The 21,246-nt window shown below is 39.7% G+C and overlaps 1 protein-coding gene across 1 annotated transcript in view; it reads left to right on the forward strand.

Moving 5' to 3' along the window:
• The window catches only part of F5 (coagulation factor V), a 128,600-nt gene that overhangs the window by 10,791 nt on the left and 96,563 nt on the right, over positions 1 to 21,246 (forward strand). Inside the window, exons 2-3 of the mRNA XM_007937783.1 lie at positions 3,120 to 3,211; positions 15,517 to 15,639. Of these exons, the coding sequence (XP_007935974.1) occupies positions 3,120 to 3,211; positions 15,517 to 15,639 (215 nt within the window). The remainder of the gene's footprint in view (positions 1 to 3,119; positions 3,212 to 15,516; positions 15,640 to 21,246) is intronic.

Raw genomic sequence — 21,246 nt, forward strand, 5'->3', positions numbered from 1 at the left:
CTTCTGTGTCTGTATTTATTGGTTTCCCTTTTCTTTGTTGAAGAGGGTCTGTGCAATCCTTCTGCCTAGTCCGCCATCTTGCCCCGCCTCCTGAGGTGAATGTTTTTGATAATCCCCAAGGAAATGTGTTCAATCATTAACATGTATGTAGTAACAGAAATTCATCTATAGATATATAGATATAGATATAGATATAGATATTCCATTCTAGGGTTCTACCTTTGTACGGTTTCATTATTACTTTAAAAATCATCTTAATAGTCCTTGTGAATGGAAAATTCATCATGAATGTTATTTTACTTCATATCATTTTTATCTTTCTATTCAACAGATACTTCAATAGGAATTCAATTGTCCAAATCAATATATGTGTACGTATATATGTATATATGTGTGTATATGTATACACATATATTACAAATAAGTACAAGGAAACATGTTAAGAAATATGCCTCTATTGAAATTGCTGCACATAAAAGAGTGATTTGCCTTAAGTAAATATTTTACATCACATCTATATTGCTGTATTTAAAGATTTGGCAAGGGGATGAGGGAAGAAGAGTTACTTTTCCATTATACTAAAGAAATTAATTAATATGGACTTCCACATTAGGGACCTAAGCTAACATGTAGAGTCCTAGGATTATTGGGCTCAAAGAACTCCAAGACAACATTAAATTCATTTTCAGCTTCCATGTTTTAACCTCCCACTCTCTCCACACCCTTACACCAATACCCCAATACCCCTACCAAGTGGTATTGGAATGCTTCCCGTGACTGAGAATGTGCTACCTCTAACAGCAGCCATTTTGAAAGCACTTACTCATGCCTCTTTAATTCTGCCCCCAAATATTAACACAGTTCTGCACCCCACATATGAAAAATTGTAAACATTATTGTAAGCATTATTACAGTTAGATTTTTCTGCTCACTGGGAAAACCTGAGATCTAACAATAAACTCTTACTATATTTTTAAAATAATATTAATAGCTAACATTTATTGGGGCTCTCTGGTAATGTAGTGCCTAAGGCACTTGACTGCTAACCAGAAGGCTGGCGGTTCAAATCCACCAGCTACTCCTTGGAGGGAAGATGGGACAATCTACTTCCATAGTGATATCACCTTGCAAACCCAAGGAGGGGTCGCTATGAGTTGGATCTGACTCAATGGCACATAACAACAACAACAACAACACAACATTTATTGAATAATTACAAAGTGCCATTAAATCCTTTGTATGTATCACTTATTTAATAAAAAAAAAAAAAAAAAATCCACTGCCATTGAGCCAATTCCAACTTAACAATTCTGTAAGTGAATTCCCATTTCACAGTTGCAGAAACTGAAACACAGATTAAGTAAGGATTAAGTAAACTTTTCAAGGTTACACAGTTAATAAGGAGTGGAAAGAGGATTCAAACTCAGACTCTCGGAATCCATAACCTATGTTCTTAGTCACTGTGCTATAATGAAGCCATGGCAAATGTGGTTGGTATCTCACTCTGTTATGCCCTAATTATAGCTGGACCACTCCCTCTAGATTAGAAGCATAACAAAGTCAATTAGGTCAATTGGCTTAACATATATTTCTAAGAAATTTTTTTCCAATTTTCCTCCCTTTTGCCTTTTTGTATGGTTTAAGACAAAGGGTGGGACTGATGTGCCCATCTTTAGAAGAGCAGAAGAAAATAGACAGGAAACTATCCCAGTCTCATCCTGCATCTTCCTCTCTGACCTTCTTTACATGAATGCAATGGTTGTATCTTGTTGAATTCTATGTCTGCCATTTATTGATAGTGGCTCCTTGGACAAGTGTCTTACATTTTTGAGATTTAGTTTTATCATTTCTTCGTTTGTTTCCAGGATGAAACGCAGGGCTTTTACTGCATCTCCTACCTCTCAATTAGAAATGAGGTCCACTATGTTGTTGTTGTTGTTATGTGCCATCGAGTTGGACCTGACTCATAGCGACCCCTCCTTGGGTTTCTGAGGCAATATCACTATGGAAGTAGATTGCCCAACCTTCCTTCCGAGGAGTGGCTGGTGGGTTTGAACCGCCAGCCTTCTGGTGAGCAGTCAAGTGCCTTAAGCACTATGCTACCAGAGCTCCCAAAATATCAGTAGTTATTTACAATGTTCCCCAGGAACATAAAACTGTATTTGATTGATAAGCTGAAAAATAAGTCACATATATATTTGTAAAATACTTGGTCATATTTTCAATCATTTAAAATTTAAGCCTAAAGTTTGGGTTTGCACTATGATTTTGGGCTCTTGTTTAGAAAATTGATTGTTAGGACAGCTTAAATTCATGAAAGGCAGTCCTTGAGTGGTGCAAATGGTCAACATGCTTGGCTGCGGAGCAAAAGGTTGGAAGTTTGTGCTCACCCAGACGCACCTCAGAAGAAAGGTCAGGTGGTCTGCTTCCAGAAAAATCAACTCTGAAAACCCTGTGGAGCACAGTTCTACTTTGACACATACTGTTCTTCATGAACAGGAACCAACTCTGGCAACTGATGAAATTTGTGAAGGAATGGTTATCACAAGTGAATATTTTTGAAGAGACCAATTGTTATTGTTTCTTGTTGTTGTTGTTTCTATGTGCCATCAAGTCAGACCCGACTCATAGCGACCCCTCCGTGGGTTTCTGAGGCTGTATCACTACGGAAGTAGATTGCCCCACCTTCCTTCCGAGGAGTGGCTGGTGGGTTTGAGCTGCCAGCCTTCTGGTTAGCAGTCAAGTGCCTTAGGCACTATGCTACCAATAGTTGCAGTAAAACCTGCAAAAGCCAGAACCTATGTAAGGTGGAAATCTGTCAGAGAAGGAAACTAAAATATTTTCAATTAAAATGAGAGATAGAAAAGGGTAAGACTGCATCCTTCAAAGGGGGAAAACTTTTAAGATCTGGAAAAAGACAGCAGTACCAATGAGTGCTGTCTCTCACAAGTTTCACTGTATTTCATTAACTTCATTTATTGTTTTATAAATACAATAAAAATAGTGTTATTTCTACTAGAAGCCTGAGGACATGAGCAATCTACCCTTTTATAATATAAGAAGTAGATGTCATATACGGTATAATGAATTTCAAATTTGTTTTTGTATTTTATTTCCAGCTTGAATAGTTCTGCAACTACCTTTAAGAAAATTGTCTACAGAGAGTATGAAGCATATTTTAAGAAAGAAAAACCACGATCTAGTATTTCGGGTAAGCCTGATATGTATATCTATCTATCTGTCTATATATATATATATATATATATATATACTTACCTACCTTTCTATGGGTCTATAAAATTTTAAAGGTAACTTTCTACAGATAATTTGATATTCGTATGAATCTAAAATACCCATTTAGTGACATTTTGTGGAAATGTGTGTTGTTGTTTTTAACCAGGACTGGCTATATAATTTGTAGGGTCTAATGCAAAATGATAATGTGAGTCCCCTTGTGTATATTATTGAGAATTTCAAAATAGAGAAAGCAAATCATTAAACCAGACAGAGGTCCCTTTTGAGTTCAGGGACTTGTGCAATTAATTGCACAGGTCATACACCCATGAAGATGGCCCTGCTTTTAACATTGATTGGAATAGCTAAACCAAAGTTTTAAATGCTTGAATCTTTTATTCATTCAGATAATAAACTATGATTAAGCATCTGCTGTGGGCTGGGCACTGAACTGGATACTGTAGATACAACAGTGGACAGGATAGACACAGTTACTGCCTTCACCAACCTTATGGTCTAGTTTAATTAGTGCAAATATGCCTTAACAGAATCATCTTTTGTTTCCATCTGGTTCTGCAGACTCATTCAAAGGACCTGTGTATGGCTCATTCTTATGCAGCTATTTTTCCCATCTGTTCTCCTGTTGTGTTTAGTGTGTTACACATGATAGCTAAAAAAAAAAAAAAAAAAAAAAAAAACTACCTCTTCTTTTTTCTTCCTCTCTTCTTTAACCAAAGGAGGTGGATTGAATGGGTTTCTAGGATCTGAAATACAGTGGTATATTTTTTAAGGAATTAGAGGTCATCTTGTGACAACTTCCTTAATAATTCACCCATTCCACCCCCACCCCCCCATAACTAGGGGAAGACTCATCCCGGACTCATCTTTCCACCTCTCTTCTTCATCCCAGTCTCACCTGCCTCCTCGGATCCTCCCTTTTCTTCAATCTTTCCTCTACTGGAGCCTCCCCTTCTTTCAAAATATCAACAACAACAAAACAAAACCTGAGTTCAGGTTAATCCCATTTAGAAAAGAAAAAAGTCTCCCTTGCCCCTGGCTGCCATCTACTTTGATCTCCTTTCTTTTACTACCGGTTTCCTCCAGGAATAGTCTGTGTCACTCATTCCATTTCCTCTCCTAATCCACTTCAGTATGAGTCCATTAGAAATTACTCTATAACTAATCTCTATGACCTTTGAGATATCTGAGCCAAGGGTTTTCAGTTCTTCCACTTGACCTTACTAGGACATTTAATACTCCTCCTTCTGGAAACTCTCTCCTCACCTGGTTCCCTTGTGCCACTTTCCTTAGTTTTCCTCCCACCTCTTTAAGGACCTCTTGTGGTGTAATGGATGAGGTATTTAGCTGCTACCAGAAGGTTGGCTGTTCAAACCTACCAGCCACTCTGTGCAAGGAAGATGATGCAATGTACTTCCATAAAGATTTACAGCCTTAGAAACCCAATGGGGGTCACTGTGAGTCAGAATTGACTCGATGGCAGTGGATTTTTTTTCCCTCTTATTTTTGCTTCTCACTGCATCTTCTTCCCCAGAGCTCAGCCACATCCAAGGCTTTAATTACTACCCAGGCACCTCTTTTTCTCTGAAGCTACACTGACTCGTATTCCCTGTCAGCAGAATCAACACCTTCCTTTTCTCTGCACCCTCAGTACCTTGAACTACATTCTACCTCATAGAGATGTTGTGAGGATTAAATGACCTAATAAATATACAGTACTTGGAATAATGCTAACAGATGGCAAGACTCAGGAAAAGTTAGCTACATGATTATTTTTGTTGTTGTTCTTATTAATCATACCACTACAAATCATACATATCATGGAATTGTGGATATCTATTTATCTGTATTTCATCTTCACTGATTTATATATTCTTTATATATGCTCATTTACACATTGGTATATTTGTAAATAAATATACATTCATATATTCTTTTTTAAAAAAAAAAATTATTATATATTGAAAACTCACCACATTCCATGATCTGGGGATACAAAGCTGAATAAGATATAGGCCTTGACTTCCAGGAATGAATCAGCTACTGAGGGACACCTATAAGTAAACAAGCAGTTACACAATAGTAATAAGGAAGAGCTATGATGAGTTCTTTGGTAGTGCAGTGCCTAAGGCATTTGACTGCTAACCAGAAGGCTGGCTGTTCAAACCCACCAGCCACTCCTTGGAAGGAAGGTTGGGCAATCTACTTCTGTAGTGAAACCACCTTGAAAACCTAAGGGGCCACTGAGTCGGATACAACTCTACAGCAATGGGTTTAGTTTTGGTTTTATGATGAGTTCTATAGTAGGACATGGAAGACACCTATCTCTAGTCTGAAAAAACAAAAACCAAACTCACTGCCATCGAGTCAATTCCAACTCATAGCAACCCCCTTTGGGTTTCCAAGGCAGTACATCTTCACAGAAGTAGATTGCCCAGTCTTCCTTCCATGGAGTGGCTTGTGGATTTGAGCCATCAGCCTTCTGGTTAGCAGTCAAATGCTTTATGCACTATACCACCAGGGCTCCTTCTGGAAAAAGAAAAAAAAAAAAATGTCTATCTTTAAATTGATAATTGAAAAGAATGGAGAAGTGAGTAAAACTAAAGTGTGGAAAGGGAGAAGGATGAATTTTAGACCAATGAAGAGTAAAGGTTTAGAGGTGAGAGTGTGTGATATATTTGGGGAATGACAATCCAATCAGCATGGCTGGAGCACAAACCATCAACCAGGCCCAGCCAAGATGACACACAAACTTAACTACCATACCATAGTTGCAGCCACTGTGACAATCCATCTCATTGAGGGTCTTCCTCTTTTTTGCTGACCCTCTACTTTGGAAAATAAGGCCTTGGTGATAGAAATAACACTGAAGAACACATGACAGAATTTTGCAAGACCAATGGCTTATTCATTGCAAATATCTTTTTTCAACAATATAAAGGGTGGCTATACACATGGACTTTGCCAGATAGAGTACACAGGAATCAGATCGACTACATCTGTGGCAAGAGGCAATGGAGAAGCTCAGTATCATCAGCCAAAACAAGGCCAGGAGGTGACGGTGGAACAGAACATCAACTGCTCATATGCATGTTCAACTTGAAGCTGAAGACAATTAAAAGAAGTCCACAAGAGCCAATATATGACCTTGATTATATCCCTCCTGGATTTAGAAACCTTCTGAAAAATAGATTTGATACATTGAACACCAATGACTGAAAACCAGAAGAGTTGTGGGATGACATCAAGAACATCATCCATGAAGAAAACAAAAGGTCACTAAAAAGACAGGAAAGGAGGAAAACACAAAAATGGATGTCAGAAAAGTCTCTGAAACTTGCCCTAGAACAGAGAATAGCTAAAGCAAATGGAAGAAATGATAAGCTAAAAAGCTGAACAGAAGATTTCAAAGAGCAGCTTGAGAGGACAAAGTCAATTATTGTAATGAAATGTGCAAAGACCTGGAGTTAAAAAACTAAAGGGGAAGAACACGCTCAGAATTTCTCAAGTTGAAAGAACGGAAGAAAAAATTCAAGCCTCAAGTTGCAATATTGAGAGATTCAAAATATTGACTGATGCAGGAAACATCAAAAGAAGATGGAAGGAATACACAGAGTCACTGTACCAAAAAGAATTGGTTGATGTTCATTCATTTCAGGAGGTGGCATATGATCAAGAACCAATGGTACTGAAGGAAGAAGCTGAAGCTGCACTAAAGGAATTGGCAAAAAACAAGGCTCCAGGAATTGATGGAATACCCACTGAGATGTTTTAACAAATGGATGCTGAGCTGGAGGCACTAAATCGTCTATGCTAAAAAATGTGGAACACAGCTACCTGGCCAACTGACTGAAGAAATTCGTATTTGTACCCATTCCAAAGAAAGATGATCCCACAGAATGTGGAAATTATCAAACAATATCATTAATATCGCATGCAAGTAAAATCTTACTGAAGATAATTCAAAAATGGTTGCAGCAGTATATTGACAGAGAACTTCAAGAACGGAAGCTGGATTCAGAAGAGGACGTGGAATGAGAGAAATCATTGCTGATGTCAGATTCTTGACTGAAAGCAAAGAATACCAGAAAGATGTTAACTTGTGTTTTATTGACTATGCAAAAGAATTTGATTGTGTGGATCATAACAGATTATGGATAACATTAAAAAGAATGGGAATTCTAGAACACTTAATTGTACTCATGAGGAGCCTGTACATAGACAAGGAGGCTGTTGTTTGAACAGAACAAGGGGATACTGCATGGTTTAAAATCAGGAAGGGAGTGCATCAGGATTGTATCCTTTCAACACATTTATTCAGTCTGTATGCTGAGCAAATAATCTGAAAAGCTGGACTATATGAAGAAGAATGTGGCATCAGGAATGGAGGAAGACTCATTAACAACCTGTTGTTGTTGTTGTTGTTATGTGCCGTCGAGTCAAACCCGACTCATAGCGACCCCTCCTTGGGTTTCCGAGTCAGTATCACTACGGAAGTAGGATTGCCCAACCTTCCTTAACAACCTGAGATATGCAGATAACACAACTTTGCTTGCTGAAAGTGAGGATGACTTGAAGCACTTAACTGATGAAGATTAAAGACTATAGTCTGCAGTATGGACTATATCTCAACCTAAAGAAAACGAAAATCCTCACAACTGAGCCAATAAGCAGCATCACAATAAATGGAGAAAGATTGAAGTTGTCAAAGATTTCACATTACTTGGCTCCACAATCAACACCAATGGAAGCAGTAGTCAAGACATCGGACAACATACTGCACTAGGCAAATCTGCTGCAAAAGACCTCTTTCAAGTGCTGGAGAGCGAAGATGTCTCTTTGAAGACTAAGGTGCGCCTAACCCATGCCATGATATTTTCAATATTCTCATATGCACGTGACAGCTGGATAATGAATATGGAAGACCAAAGAAGAGTTGATGCTTTTGAGTTGTGGTGTTGGCAAAGAATACAGGAAGTACCATGGACTGCCAAAAGAGCTAACAAATGGAAGTGAGAATGGCCAGACTTTGTTTGACCTACTCTGATCGTGTTGTCAGAAAAGACCATTCCTTGGAGAAATATATCATGCTTGGTAAAGTGGAATGTCAACAAAAAAGAGGAAGGCCCTCAACGAGATGGATTAACACAGTGGCTGCAACAATGAGCTCAGGTATATCACATATTATGCAGCTGGCACAGGACCAGGCAGTGTTTGTTCTGTTGTATACAGCGTCACTATAAGTCGGAGCCAACTTGACAGCACCCAACAACAATTACTTTGCCAAGCATGATGTCCTTCCTCAGGGATTGGTCCCTCCTGACAACATGACCAAAGTACAAGAGATGAAGTCTGACCATTTTCACTTCTGAGGAGCATTCTGGCTGTACTTCTTCCAAGACAGATTTATTTGTTCTTCTGACAGGTATATTCGATATTCTTTGCCAACATCATAATTCAAATGCATAAATTCTTCTCTCGTCTTCCTTATTCATTGTCCAGCTTTCACATGCTTATGAGGCTGTTGAAAAGACAGTGGCTTGAGTCAGGTGCATGTTAGCCTTCAGAATGACATCTTTGCTCTTTAACACTTTAGGTCTTGCAGCAGATTTGCCTAATGCAATATGTTGTTTGATCTCCTGACTGCTGCTTCCATGGGCATTGATTGTGGATCCAAGTGACATGAAATCCTTGACAACTTCAGTCTTTTCTCCATTTATCATGATGCCCCTTATTGCTCCAGTTTTGAGGATTTTTGTTTTCTTTAGTTGAGGTGTAATCCATATAGAAGACTGTAGTCTTTGGTCTTCATCAGTAAGTGCCTCAAGTCTTCTTCACTTTCAGCAAGCAAAGTTATGTCCTCTGTATATTGCAGATTGTTAATGAGTCTTCCTCCATTCCTGATGCCACGTTCTTCTTTATATAGTCCAGCTTCTCAGACTATTTGCTCAGCATACAGGCTGAATAAGTATGGTGAAAGGATACATTGCTCAGAAATACAATTCACTGCAGATTGCATAAGTATGATGAAAGGATACATCCCCAGTACACACTTTTCCTGATTTTAAACCTCACAATATCCCCTTGGTCTGTTTGAATGACTGTCTCTGGGTCAATGTATGGGTTCCTCATGAGTACCATTAAGTGTTCTGGAATTCACCCTCTTGAAAATGTTATCCATAGCTTTTATGATCCATGTAGTCAAATGCCTTTGCATAGTCAATAAAACACAGGTAAACATCTTTCCAATATTCTTTGCTTTCAGCCAAGATCCATCTGACATCAGCAACGATATCCCTTATTCCATAAAAGGAGCTCTGGTGACGTATTGCCTAAGGCATTTGACTGCTAACCAGAAGGCTGGCGGTTCAAACCCACCAGCCACTCCTTGGAAAGAAGACTGAGCAATCTGCTTCTGTAGAGATAATCCAGCTTGATTTTTTTGGCAGTTTCCTGTAAATGTACTGTTAATTTTTTGCAGAAGGGATCAAAAATGGTTGCAGCAGTATATTGACAAAATAGGTAAAGAACTGTTAAATTGTAGGTATCTAAAGGGAAAATGAGCTGGGAACCATGTTAATTAATCCTGGGCAAAGAGGAGTTGACAGATGTTTGGACCTTTAACTTTGTGAGGCTTTGGCCAAGTTAACAGAATTTGAATGCTTTTGCTCTGTAAGACATTGTGCTGAGTGCCATAAGTGATTTAAAGAGAGAGAGAGAGAGAGAGAGAGAGAGAGAGAGAGTGATCAGTGTCAGGCTGTAGACTTTATCTTTTAAGCAATAGGAACTATTGATAGTTTTTCAAGAGGAGAACACTGTAATCAATATCATTTCAGATGATTAACTTTTGTTGTGATTTCCTGGTCCAAGCCCATTAATTAGAAATAGTCCTTGATAATTGGTGGGAGCAACTTCTGATTCATGTTCAAACACTTTGCACTTTAAGCATTACTTTTCTGTCAACCTCTGTGTATCTCACAATATGTTTGTTTTATGTGATCTCTGAGGCATATTAACATCCATTTCTATGCAGCTTCTTCTTGAACTCTCAAATTTACTTTGCTGTGAATCTCTGAAGAGCAAGAGAGGTACTTTATTTTTCTTTGTATACAGTAGCTGATATGGGGAGGCAAAACCTCAGACTGAGAAGATCTGGGATCAAATGCTACCATTAACTTTGTCCTTTCCCCTATTACCTGCCCCACCCATCTGGTGGGTATAATTCTACTTGATTGTGGCAAGTCATGTGCCCCAAACCACTCTCCTACCTCTACAGTAAGAGCCCAGAAGTTAAAACAATTGGGGGGGGGGGGAGTATAAAACATATAATCCAATAATCATGAAGACGGTATAGGATCGGCCAACATTTGTTCTGTTATACATAAGGCGACCATGAATTGGAGATGACTCCATGATAACTAACAACAATAGCAATTGAGGCTGCAGGGCTGAAGTTCCGAAGACACCTGTCCAGTGAAGTTTGTGGGAAAGTAGATAGGGAGAAGGGCTGGACTTATTTTTAGGAATCCTATCTTGGACTTAAAAATGGCTAGCTTGAGCCCCTGCATCTTCTCAAGGAAGATTGTGAAATGTTTATCCCTGAAGGAGTTTTAAAATAGCAACAATGGGCTGCCTTGCATTACATAACACACCATTCACCTGAGAGCAGGGACTGGGATTAGCTGACCTCCTGCAGTCCTTTCCAACTCCACAACTGCATGAAATTGGGTACATGGTGTGCTGCCATCCCTAGGCTCCAAGGTAGGCTACAGTTTCCCTAACTCCACCTTTGGGCACTGAGAAGAGGGAAGAAGAGGGAGGGAAAGGTCCTGGGCCATCAAATGAAGGAGTTAAAGAGCAGCTCAAAGTTCATCCATATGTTTGTCAACATGCATGAAGGTATTTGGTTTGTATTTATGAAAACATCTTTTTGTTTTGCCGTAATTCTGAATAAGCAGGAAGGGGGGCTGGATAAATGCCCCCAAACCTTCCCTTTAAGGAAGAGGTCTTATTAGGTTAAATACCTTGTGAGACTAATTCTGGGCATCTAGCATTTGCAACCATGTGTTGCTAAGAAACAAATCAACCAAGCAAAGAAACCATGGTAGCGAAATGCAGGGCACAGTGTGTCAGCACAGTCACTACCCCATTGGGCTCCTGGGAAGCCCAGGAAGGTGGGAGTGGCCAGTTAAGGGGGAGCATCCATGGGGAGCTAGAACTGAGGGTAGCAGCCAGCAAAGAGAAATTCAGGAGTAAAATCAGATGTTCTTATAAGCCAGAAGAAGTATAGATGTCTGGACTATTCCAGGAAGGTGTACGGGTCCAAACCTGCCCTGTGGAAGTGGTAGAGAAAACTTTGACTCAGGAGTCCAGAAACTTGAGTTCTAATCCCAGCAATCCCACTGAATCACTGACTGAGTTTAGGGATCTCTTCTTCCCCCATTCTCTGTTACCCATCTCTAAAATGAAGATTGGACTAAGTGATTTCCACAGTCCTGAGTAGCACTAACATAAAAACAAAAAAGACGCTTTAGGCACAAGATCAGTATAACTCCAGAGCTGGACATTCAGTAGAAGCACTACAGCAACAGCTAATAGACTCTTATTTTGTTGTTGGTAGCTGCCATCAAGTTGACTCTGACTCATAGCAGCCTTACAACCGAATGAAACGTTGCCCAGTCCTGTGTCATCCTCACCATTGCTGGCATGTTCAAGTCCATATGGTGCCAATTTATCTCACTGAGGTTCTCCCACACCCTCAGTGGCCTTCTACTTTGCCAAACATGGTGTCCTCTAGCAACTGGTCCTTCTTGAGAATATGTCCAAAGCAATCAAATCAGATAGTGTTTTGCTGTGATCCATAAGATTCTCATTCACTTAGTTTTGAAAATAGATCACTAGGACTTTCTTCTTAGCCTATCTTAGTCTGGAAGTTCCATTGAAACCTGCTTGCCATGAGTGACTCTACTAGTATTTGAAATACTAGTGGCATAGTTTCCAATGGCATAGCTTCCAGCATCAGAGCAACATGTACTCTACCACAGCATGATAAATTGATAGATGGGTGCTGGAATGGACAGAAAGGAGTTGCAAAACCAAATATGATCTCTTTCCCAGCCCCACCAGCAAGACTGATGCATTGTCTTCCACCTCAGAGAATATAACCCTTATCCACCCAGCTCCTCAAGCCAGAACCTCATTGGCCATCCATGACAATTTATTTTTTCTCATCCTCAATCCTATAAGCAATTTATCACCAAATCCCCAAAATTTTATTTCACAAATAGCTCTCTAATATATTCTCTCCTTGCCATTTCCACTGCCATAACTTAATTTAGGTCACCTACATCTTTCTCCAGGAGCCTTCTAACTGTCCTCTCAACAACCATTCTGGTTTCTCTCCAGATCATCATTCACAAATACAGCCAGAAATTTTAAACCCAAAATCTAATCCATGTCTCAGTCCTGCTGAAAACTCTTCAGTGGCTTCCAGATACAGTTAGGTTCAAGCAAAAACCCTTACAGTGCTACAAGGCCCTGCGTGATTTGCCTTTGATGGTGCCTTCAATCTCACCTTCTACTCTCTTCCTTACTTTTCCCGTGGCCATCTCTCAGTTCTCTCACTAGCCCATGTTTCCTGTAACCATAGGCCTTTTCATATGCTAACCCCCTTCCCTGGAAAGCCCTTTTCTCACCCCTTTGCCTAGTTAACTTCCTCTCTTCTTTGGTCCACAGTTAAAGAATCATGTCCTCAAGGAGGCCTGTCTAAACTCAACCCCTTCCCTGACTCCCAGATTAGACTAGGGCCCTCTGTCACATGCTCTTCAGCTCATCCTGTACTTTTCTCTCATAATACTTACCACGGTTAGCAATTGAATATTTGTGTAATTATTTTTTCAAATCTGTCTTTCCTGCCATGTTATAAGCTCTATGAAGGTAAGGACTATATCTGTCTAACTCACCATTGCAACTCTGACATTTAGGATAGTGTGGACAATTAGTATTTGTTGAATAAATGAATGAATGAATAGAAGGTGGAGGGACAGAATAAAGAGGTGGTTAAAAGCTCAATATTTGGAGTCAGACATAATTAAGTTTAAATCATGGCTCTACCTTTTATTATCTATGTGATATTGAGCAGGGTATTTAGATTCTCTGAGGCTCTGTTTCCTCATCTGTAAAACGGGGATCTTAATATCTACCTTAAAGATATGTTGTGAGATTAATGTAAGGACTTAGAGTACCCAGATACACTAAGTGTGCTAATATATTAAAGGAAGCCTTGTTATAATTATCAGTACCACTACAAACTACAAAGCCCATTAAACTCCATGATTGTGTAACTTCCTACTTCTGTTTCTGTGATTGCCAATGGGGAAAAGTCAAACCTATGAGAACTTGTGGATGGCTTGGAAGTGAGAGCAATCAACTGTCACTTCCCTAAAATAGTGCAAAGCGTGATTGATCTCAAGCTTTAATGGATAAGAATGATCTGGGAGCAGGAATTAAAATGCAGATCCCCAAGCTTCCTCCAGAGATCCAGATTCATTGGGGCTTAAGTGTGACGTAGGGATTTTTATTTTAAGATCCCAGGGGATTGTGATGCACAGTCTGAACACTAAACTTTAAAAAATTCTACAATATTGAAACTAAATATGAATGTTAATAGTATACTCTGACTCATATAAATTCTTTCCCTTCACCCTCTCTGCTCCGTAGCACTTTGCCTGTATCACAGAGGTAGCTCTGGTCTGTGTTTGGTTTAGCTTATGAGCTCCTTGAGGACAAAGACTGTACCTTATTTATCCTTGTATCACCAGGACCTAGCACAGCATTTGGAATGCCATAAGTGAAACCTTGATCTTGATTTCTGGATCTCCAACCTGCTTTCCCTGGTGTGTTACTTGTCACAGTAACCAATATAATTTACCCAGTCATTCGGATCAAAAACCTCCAGGTCTTTGTGTGTGTGCATGCTTTGGGTGCAGATTTGCAAAGCAAATTTGTTTTACATTCAACGGTTCATACACATTTGATTTCACGGCTTGATTACAACCCCCAACAATAACAACTCTCCACCTCTCTCCTCCCTGTGACTACCTTTCCCTGTGCCCTTCTTATTTATGTATTCCTGTCCATCCAGCTTTTCCTCTATGTGAATGCCACCCTGCTGATGTCTCATGGTTGATTGATCTAAGGGATGCATCTTCCTAGGGTAGGTGGGTACAACTCCCTGGGGTAGGTGTTCTGTATGTAGGTCTTTCTTCTGTTGGGCTGAGAACCAGTCCACAGAAGTGAGTCCATTTCTAGGCCCGAAGGATAGTTTCGGGGGTTCTACCAATCCCTATCTGATCAGTAATTCTGGTCATTTTTGTGAAAACCTCTAGGTCTTCCTTGAATTCTCTCTTACATATCTAATTCAATCCATCAGCAAACCTTATTGGCTCTACTTTCAAAATATGTCCAGAATCCAGCCACTTCTCACTACTTCACTGCTCTACGTGCTGACCCAATCCAACATTCTCTCTTACCTATACTACTTGCTCTTCCACTTCAGTCCTTGTCACTACATAGACTATTCCCTACCCAGAAGCCGGGTGAATTTTTAAAACATCTCAGACATGTCTTTGTACTGCACAAATCTTCCGGTGATTTCTCATCTCACTCAGAAGAAAGCCAAAGTCCTTATCATGGGCCACAGGCCTTCCTTAAGTCATCTCTCCCCACTTCCACTCCATCTCTTTCCACTCTTCCCATGCTGTTGTCCTTACTTTTCTTGGATACTCCTGCTTCAGTGTCTTTGAATTTGCCTTGGAGACTGAGATCTATGTGATTTGCTTCCTTTGCTTTATTTATGTCACTGATCAAATGGAATCTCCTCAGAAGGCTCTAAAGTAGCTACTCTCCATCACACCCCTTGTATAAATGGGAAATAAATATCTTTTTTTCCTTGACCAATGACAGTTGTATCTAAGGATAGGCAATGGGTCAGAATGAGTTAGATATGGTCTGAACTATTTTTCCTACTGTCTTGCCTTGCTTTGGGTTCAGGTCAAATGTTTCTACTTCCTGTTCTTATCACAAAAAAATATAGAGTTAATGAGATGGCAAAGCCTTGCATATTAAAGATAATTAAGTCATCTTCAGGATACAAGAAGACAAACAACAGTAACTTTGGGGATTCATATGCATGCTTTTCTTGCTCAACATCTCTGTGTTTGATGATCCTGGACATAGCCATATATTGAATTTTTGTTTCTATAGGACTTCTTGGGCCTACTTTATATGCTGAAGTTGGAGATACCATGAAAGTTCACTTTAAGAATAAAGCCGACAAGCCTTTAAGCATCCATCCTCAAGGGATTAAGTACAATAAATTCTCAGAAGGTAAGAGGAATTCAAAGTCTCTCTGACAAGGAATTAACACCAGGTGAACATTTAGAACCGAATTGTTAACTAGATGTTGTTACAGAAATATCCTTCTCTGCAATTGGTTGTTGTTGTTGTTATGTGCTGTCAAGTCAGACCCGACTCATAGCGACCCCTCCTTGGGTTTCCGAGGCAGTATCACTATGGAAGTAGATTGCCCCATCTTCCTTCCGAGGAGTGGCTGGTGGGTTTGAACCACCAGCCTTCTGGTTAGCAGTCAAGTGCCTTAGGCGCTATGCTACCAGAGTTTTGGTAATTATAAAAATTATTGCATTTATAAGTTTCAGAGAGGAAAATAAAAAGATTCTAGAGTCATCTAATGCAAAATGCAACACACTGCCAAGGAGTCGGATCCAACTCATAGCGACCCCTCCTTGGGTTTCTGAGGCAGTATCACTGTGGAAGTAGATTGCCCAGCCTTCCTTCTGAGGAGTGGCTGGGGCTTTGAACTGCCAGCCTTCTGGTTAGCAGTCAAATGCCTAGGCACTATGCCACCAGAGTCATCTAGACCTTGGTTTTTAGTTAGGTTGTTTCTAATCTCTTTGAACTCCAATATGTTCATCTGTAAAATGAGACTAATAATACATTGCAGTATGGTTTAAAGGTCCCCCAGTGGCACAGTGGTTAAGTGCTTGGCTGCTAACTGAAAGGTTGGCAGTTCAAACCCACCAGTCTGTGCTGCGGAGAAAGACGTGAAAATCTGCTTCTGTAAAGATTCTTGCCTTAGAAACCATATGGGACAGTTCTACTCTGTCCTGTACGCCATTATGAGCCAGCATTTACTCAACGGCAATGGGTTTAATATGGTTTAAGAAATACTATCACCAAACTTTTTGTGTAAAGGGCCAGATGATAAGTATTTTAGGTTTGCAAGCCGTATAGTCTCTACTACAATTACTCAACTCTGCCTTGTAGCACAAAAAAACAGCCAAAGCACTATGTAAACCAATGTGCTTGGCTGTGTTCTAATAAAACTTTATTCACAACACCAAGCAACAGGCCAGATTTGACTCATGAGCCGTATTTTGACATAGTGACTTAGGGCCATCCTGGCACATAGATAACACTCAATAAGTGGTACTTGGTGGTGGTGGTGCTATAAGAAGTATTAGAATTTTGAACATAGTGAAATGTTAAAAACTTTGAAGATAGAGTTCAGTTTAAATTACAGCTTTATCATTTCTGCCTGTATTTTCTTATCTATAACATAGAAATGGTTATACCAACCCCTAAGAGGGAGCTCTGGTAGCATAGTGGCTAAAGCACTTGACTGCTAACCAGAAGGCTGGCGGTTCAAACCCACCAGCCACTCCTCGGAAGGAAGGTTGGGCAATCCTACTTCCGTAGTGATACTGCCTCGGAAACCCAAGGAGGGGTCGCTATGAGTCGGGGCCGACTCGACGGCACATAACAACAACAACAACAAGATTGCTGTAAAGTGAAATCATTTGGATAGTGTACCAAACATGGTTTCTAGCACCTAATATTGCCTCAATAAATTATTATCATAATGGTGATCATGATGATGATGGTGATAACAGTGACCACAGCAGCCACAGCATAGTCAGTAGCTGTTTTTGATATTGTTCTAATTACTCCCCTTATGCTGATATTCAGACTACCATGAGTAGAGAACAGTTCTGTCAGGGACTGGTTTCAAGCAGCAATTGCATCTTTGTTGTACTAGTTTTTGGTATAATAACATTTTTAAATGATAACCACAGATTTCTCATGTGCCTTCTCCAACGATACTTTTGACGAAAGGAGTTGAGTACGAGAGTGGTTAACAATACATGTTCTGGAACTGCACAGGCTGGATGTATATCCTGTCTCAGACACTTACTATTTGTGTGACTTTTAGGAAATTACTTAATGTCTCTGTTCCTCATCTTTCTCATCTATAAAATGAGGATAATAATTATAGCTATCTGATGCAGATTTGTTGTGAAAACAAAATGAAATCTTAGAACAGTGCCTAGTATATAGTAAGCACTCAATAAATATTAGCTATGATGATAAAGATGGTTTTTCAAATCAGAATGTACTCAAATAATTTAATATTTATCTGAGAAGTTATGGGTTATGAAACACTTTTTACATTTGCTATCTCCTATGTATCTTTTTGTCAAACTCGTTCTCACTAAGGTACAAATGACTAATAATAGGTCAATGAACTACCACCTCACCCCTACCCACCTCACCCAGAATATTTACTTTAGCATTTAATCCTTGGCTTGAGGAGAAACAATGACCGTTAACTGTGATATTTCAGGCATTTCAGAGAGCCAGTGTGGAAATGAGGTGAGTGCACAAGAGTTTCTCCTGTGTTCCTAAAAATCATATAGTAACAATATGAACAAACACTCAACCTATTTAAAATATCACATACAGGTTCCATTTTATATATTAGAAGAGGCCAGTGTGGTGGACTTTGTATCCCAGCTGGGCTGTTTGCACAGTGAATGAACCTTGTGACATCATCCCTCTTCGTTTGCACTTATTTGTCCCCACAGCCAGCAATCATTTATGAACAATCATTTAAAATGCTTCCACCATTTCCTTTGGTGCTCTGATATTGCCTCTGGTCCCATGAATCTAAGAAAGGTAAATACACATTGGTGAGAAAAGTAAAAGTTTATATTGAGAACAAGATGCAAATCTAGTAAATGGATAGTGTCCTTCATGGTGAAAGACAATCCTTATGTTCATTTTATCTCACTCCCTTGGTTAAAATAAAACACCCCCTTCCCCAAGTCTGACACTCACTCTCTCCCACAGCCTTCCTGTAGTTTGAGCTGTTTATTCAGAAGTGGAGATAAACTAACTACATGCTGAGCCACCTACCAGAGCATCTATCCCAGGGGGAGATATTTGAGATACTGGAGAATTGAGACAATATCATAGCCTTGAGAGAGAATCTAATCTTTGCCCATCTGACTGCTTGAGCTAACCAGTGAATGATCAAACCTAGATAACTGTCCTCCTATCTGGGACTTAATCCTTGAATCCTACCAAGGATTTGGAGATCTACTCTCATCTTCTAGAAGGAAAAAATGGCCATGCGAAAAACACTGGCTTTGAGACAGATTGTCCTCTATTAAAATCCTAAGTAAACTAGGGAAAATTCCTTTACCTCTAGCTCTCAGTTTAAAATGGGGATTTCAATATCTCCCACATAAGGTTATTATAAGGAGCTGTGATGGTGTAGTGGTTAAGGTATTTGACTGCTAACCAAAAAGTCAGTGGTTCAAACCCACCAGCTGCTCTGTGGAAGAAAGGTGAGGCAGTCTGCTTCTGTAAAGATTTACAGCCTTGGAAACCCAATGGGGGTTGCTATGAGTTGGAATCAACTCAATTGCGTGAGTTTAGTTTGGGTTTTGGAAGGTTATTATAAAAATTAGTTACAATATATGCAAAATATTTGACACACATTTGTCACCAAACAATGATAGCTGTCATTGCTGTGACTACTTCATGGTTATTTATAGAAGCTTAGATTGAATAAAGTCCTTGGACTTAAATGGTGCTGGTTATCTTATTTCTACTCTTGAAATAAAACTTCCTATAGACTTTAAAAGGAGTTCTGGTAGCATTGTGCCTAAGGCACTTGACTGCTAACCAGAAGCCTGGTGGTTCAAACCCACCAGCCCCTCCTCAGAAGGAAGGTTGGGCAATCTACTTCTGTAGAGATACTGCCTCAGAAACCCAGGGAGGGGTCGCTATGAGTCGGGTCCAACTCAGCGGCACATAACAACAACACAACATAGACTTTAAATATCAAAGTGAACTAAAGTTGCATAGAAAATTCAGCTATCCAGAACATATGCAAAAGGAACAATTTGAAGCATTTATATTTCCCAGAGAGCTTGAGGTTTACTTCTTTAGGCATCTGAGATATTTTGTTATAATCACTCTGGGGAGTTATCTCTCTAAATGTTATACTTCCCCAGATCCTTTCAAAATGGAGGATGAGGAAGAAAATTCTAATCCCTTTCTAAATCATTACTTCCAATGACTGTGAGATTTTGCAGATATCCAAAAATGTTACAGTTGTGTGCAAAGAGTAAGCAGACTCTAAATGAGAGCCTAAGTTATTGTCTATGATACTGTCTGTGGGTAAAGACCCTAAGCTTTAATTCATAGATTTCATAGCATCTATTTTGATTGTCCAGAAGCCTTTTTACTTTTTAATTCTTGCCTCTACCTTGATTAGGAGATGGCTAGAAATCTGAGCCCTAGCCATGAAAGATGGTACTATACTCAGTGTGGAAATCTCCAGGGCTTAACACCAGCTCATTCCAGTTTGACCCCCTGCTAATTACTTGCATTTCCACCCCAGATATACTGCATCAGAAACTACATTTTAACAAAATCCCCAGGTTATTCTTATCAAACTTGTCTCAGACTTCTAGCTTCTACTCATTACCCAATTCCAAAACTGCTTCCACATTTTAGGTATCTGTTAGAGCAGCACGCACTTCTGTTACCAAATTCTGCCTTCATTTTCCAGTGCTGCTATAATAGAAATACCACAAGTGAATGGCTTTAACAAACAGAAATTTAATATCTTATAGGTTAGGAGGCTAGAAGTCTGAGTTCACAGTGCCAGCTCTATAGGCTATGTGGAGACCCTCGACCTTGGGCTTTAGCTCTGCCTCTTGTTCCAGGCCCACTGGAGCAAGCTGGAGGCTTCTCCTGACTCATGTAGCTGCTGGCTGCTGAGGCTGAGAAATCCAAGATTGGCAGGTAAAATAGCAGATTGTTGCCTCACAGCCTGCATAGGCAACAGTCTCAAGATCAGCAGGCAATGTGGCAGGCCACTGGCTCAAGTCCAGGAACTAGAGATGATGACAGGCCAAGTACAGGATCCCCAAATGAGCAAAAAGCTGGAGACCTTTCTCAAAGCTTCTCCATGTATACCAGAAGGAGTCCACACCCCAAAGGTTTCTCCTCTTTAACTAATCAGCTGCTCATAGCAGATTCCATCATGGAGGTGATTACACCACATTCATTATCATCATGGGGAATACTTATATCCAGCTGCCAAGCCACTCAAAATCACAGCCCAGTCAAGTTGACATACAACCTTAACTACCTCAGAGCCCCAGGTGATTCTTGTGTACACATGTATAAAATGCCTTATATATACAAGAATCACCTGAGATCTCTGAGAATCACCTGGAGATCTTGTTAAAATGTAGATTATGATTCAGTATATCTGGGCTGGAAAAGCAAATTATCAGCAGTAGGTCAAACCTGAATGAACTGATATGAAGCTCTGGGAATCTAGCACTGGCCAATTATCCATAAACATTTGACATAAATGCCAGCTGGAGTCTTGGTATTTCCAAACTACTCCCAGGTGCACAGAATGGGAAAATGGTGATATGTGAGTATATATATATTTCTTTTAAAAATGTTTAAGGAAATATTAAAAATATTTAGAGGAGGCGGGGCAAGATGGCAGACTAGGCAGAAGGATTGCACAGACCCTCTTCAACAAAGAAAAGGGAAACCAATTAACACAGACACAGAAGATAATCTTGGACCCCTGAGCCTTGAAGG

This window comes from Orycteropus afer, unplaced genomic scaffold (genome assembly GCF_000298275.1).
Source record: "Orycteropus afer afer isolate SDZICR_OR568_19922 unplaced genomic scaffold, OryAfe1.0 scaffold00044, whole genome shotgun sequence".
NCBI lineage: Eukaryota > Metazoa > Chordata > Mammalia > Tubulidentata > Orycteropodidae > Orycteropus > Orycteropus afer.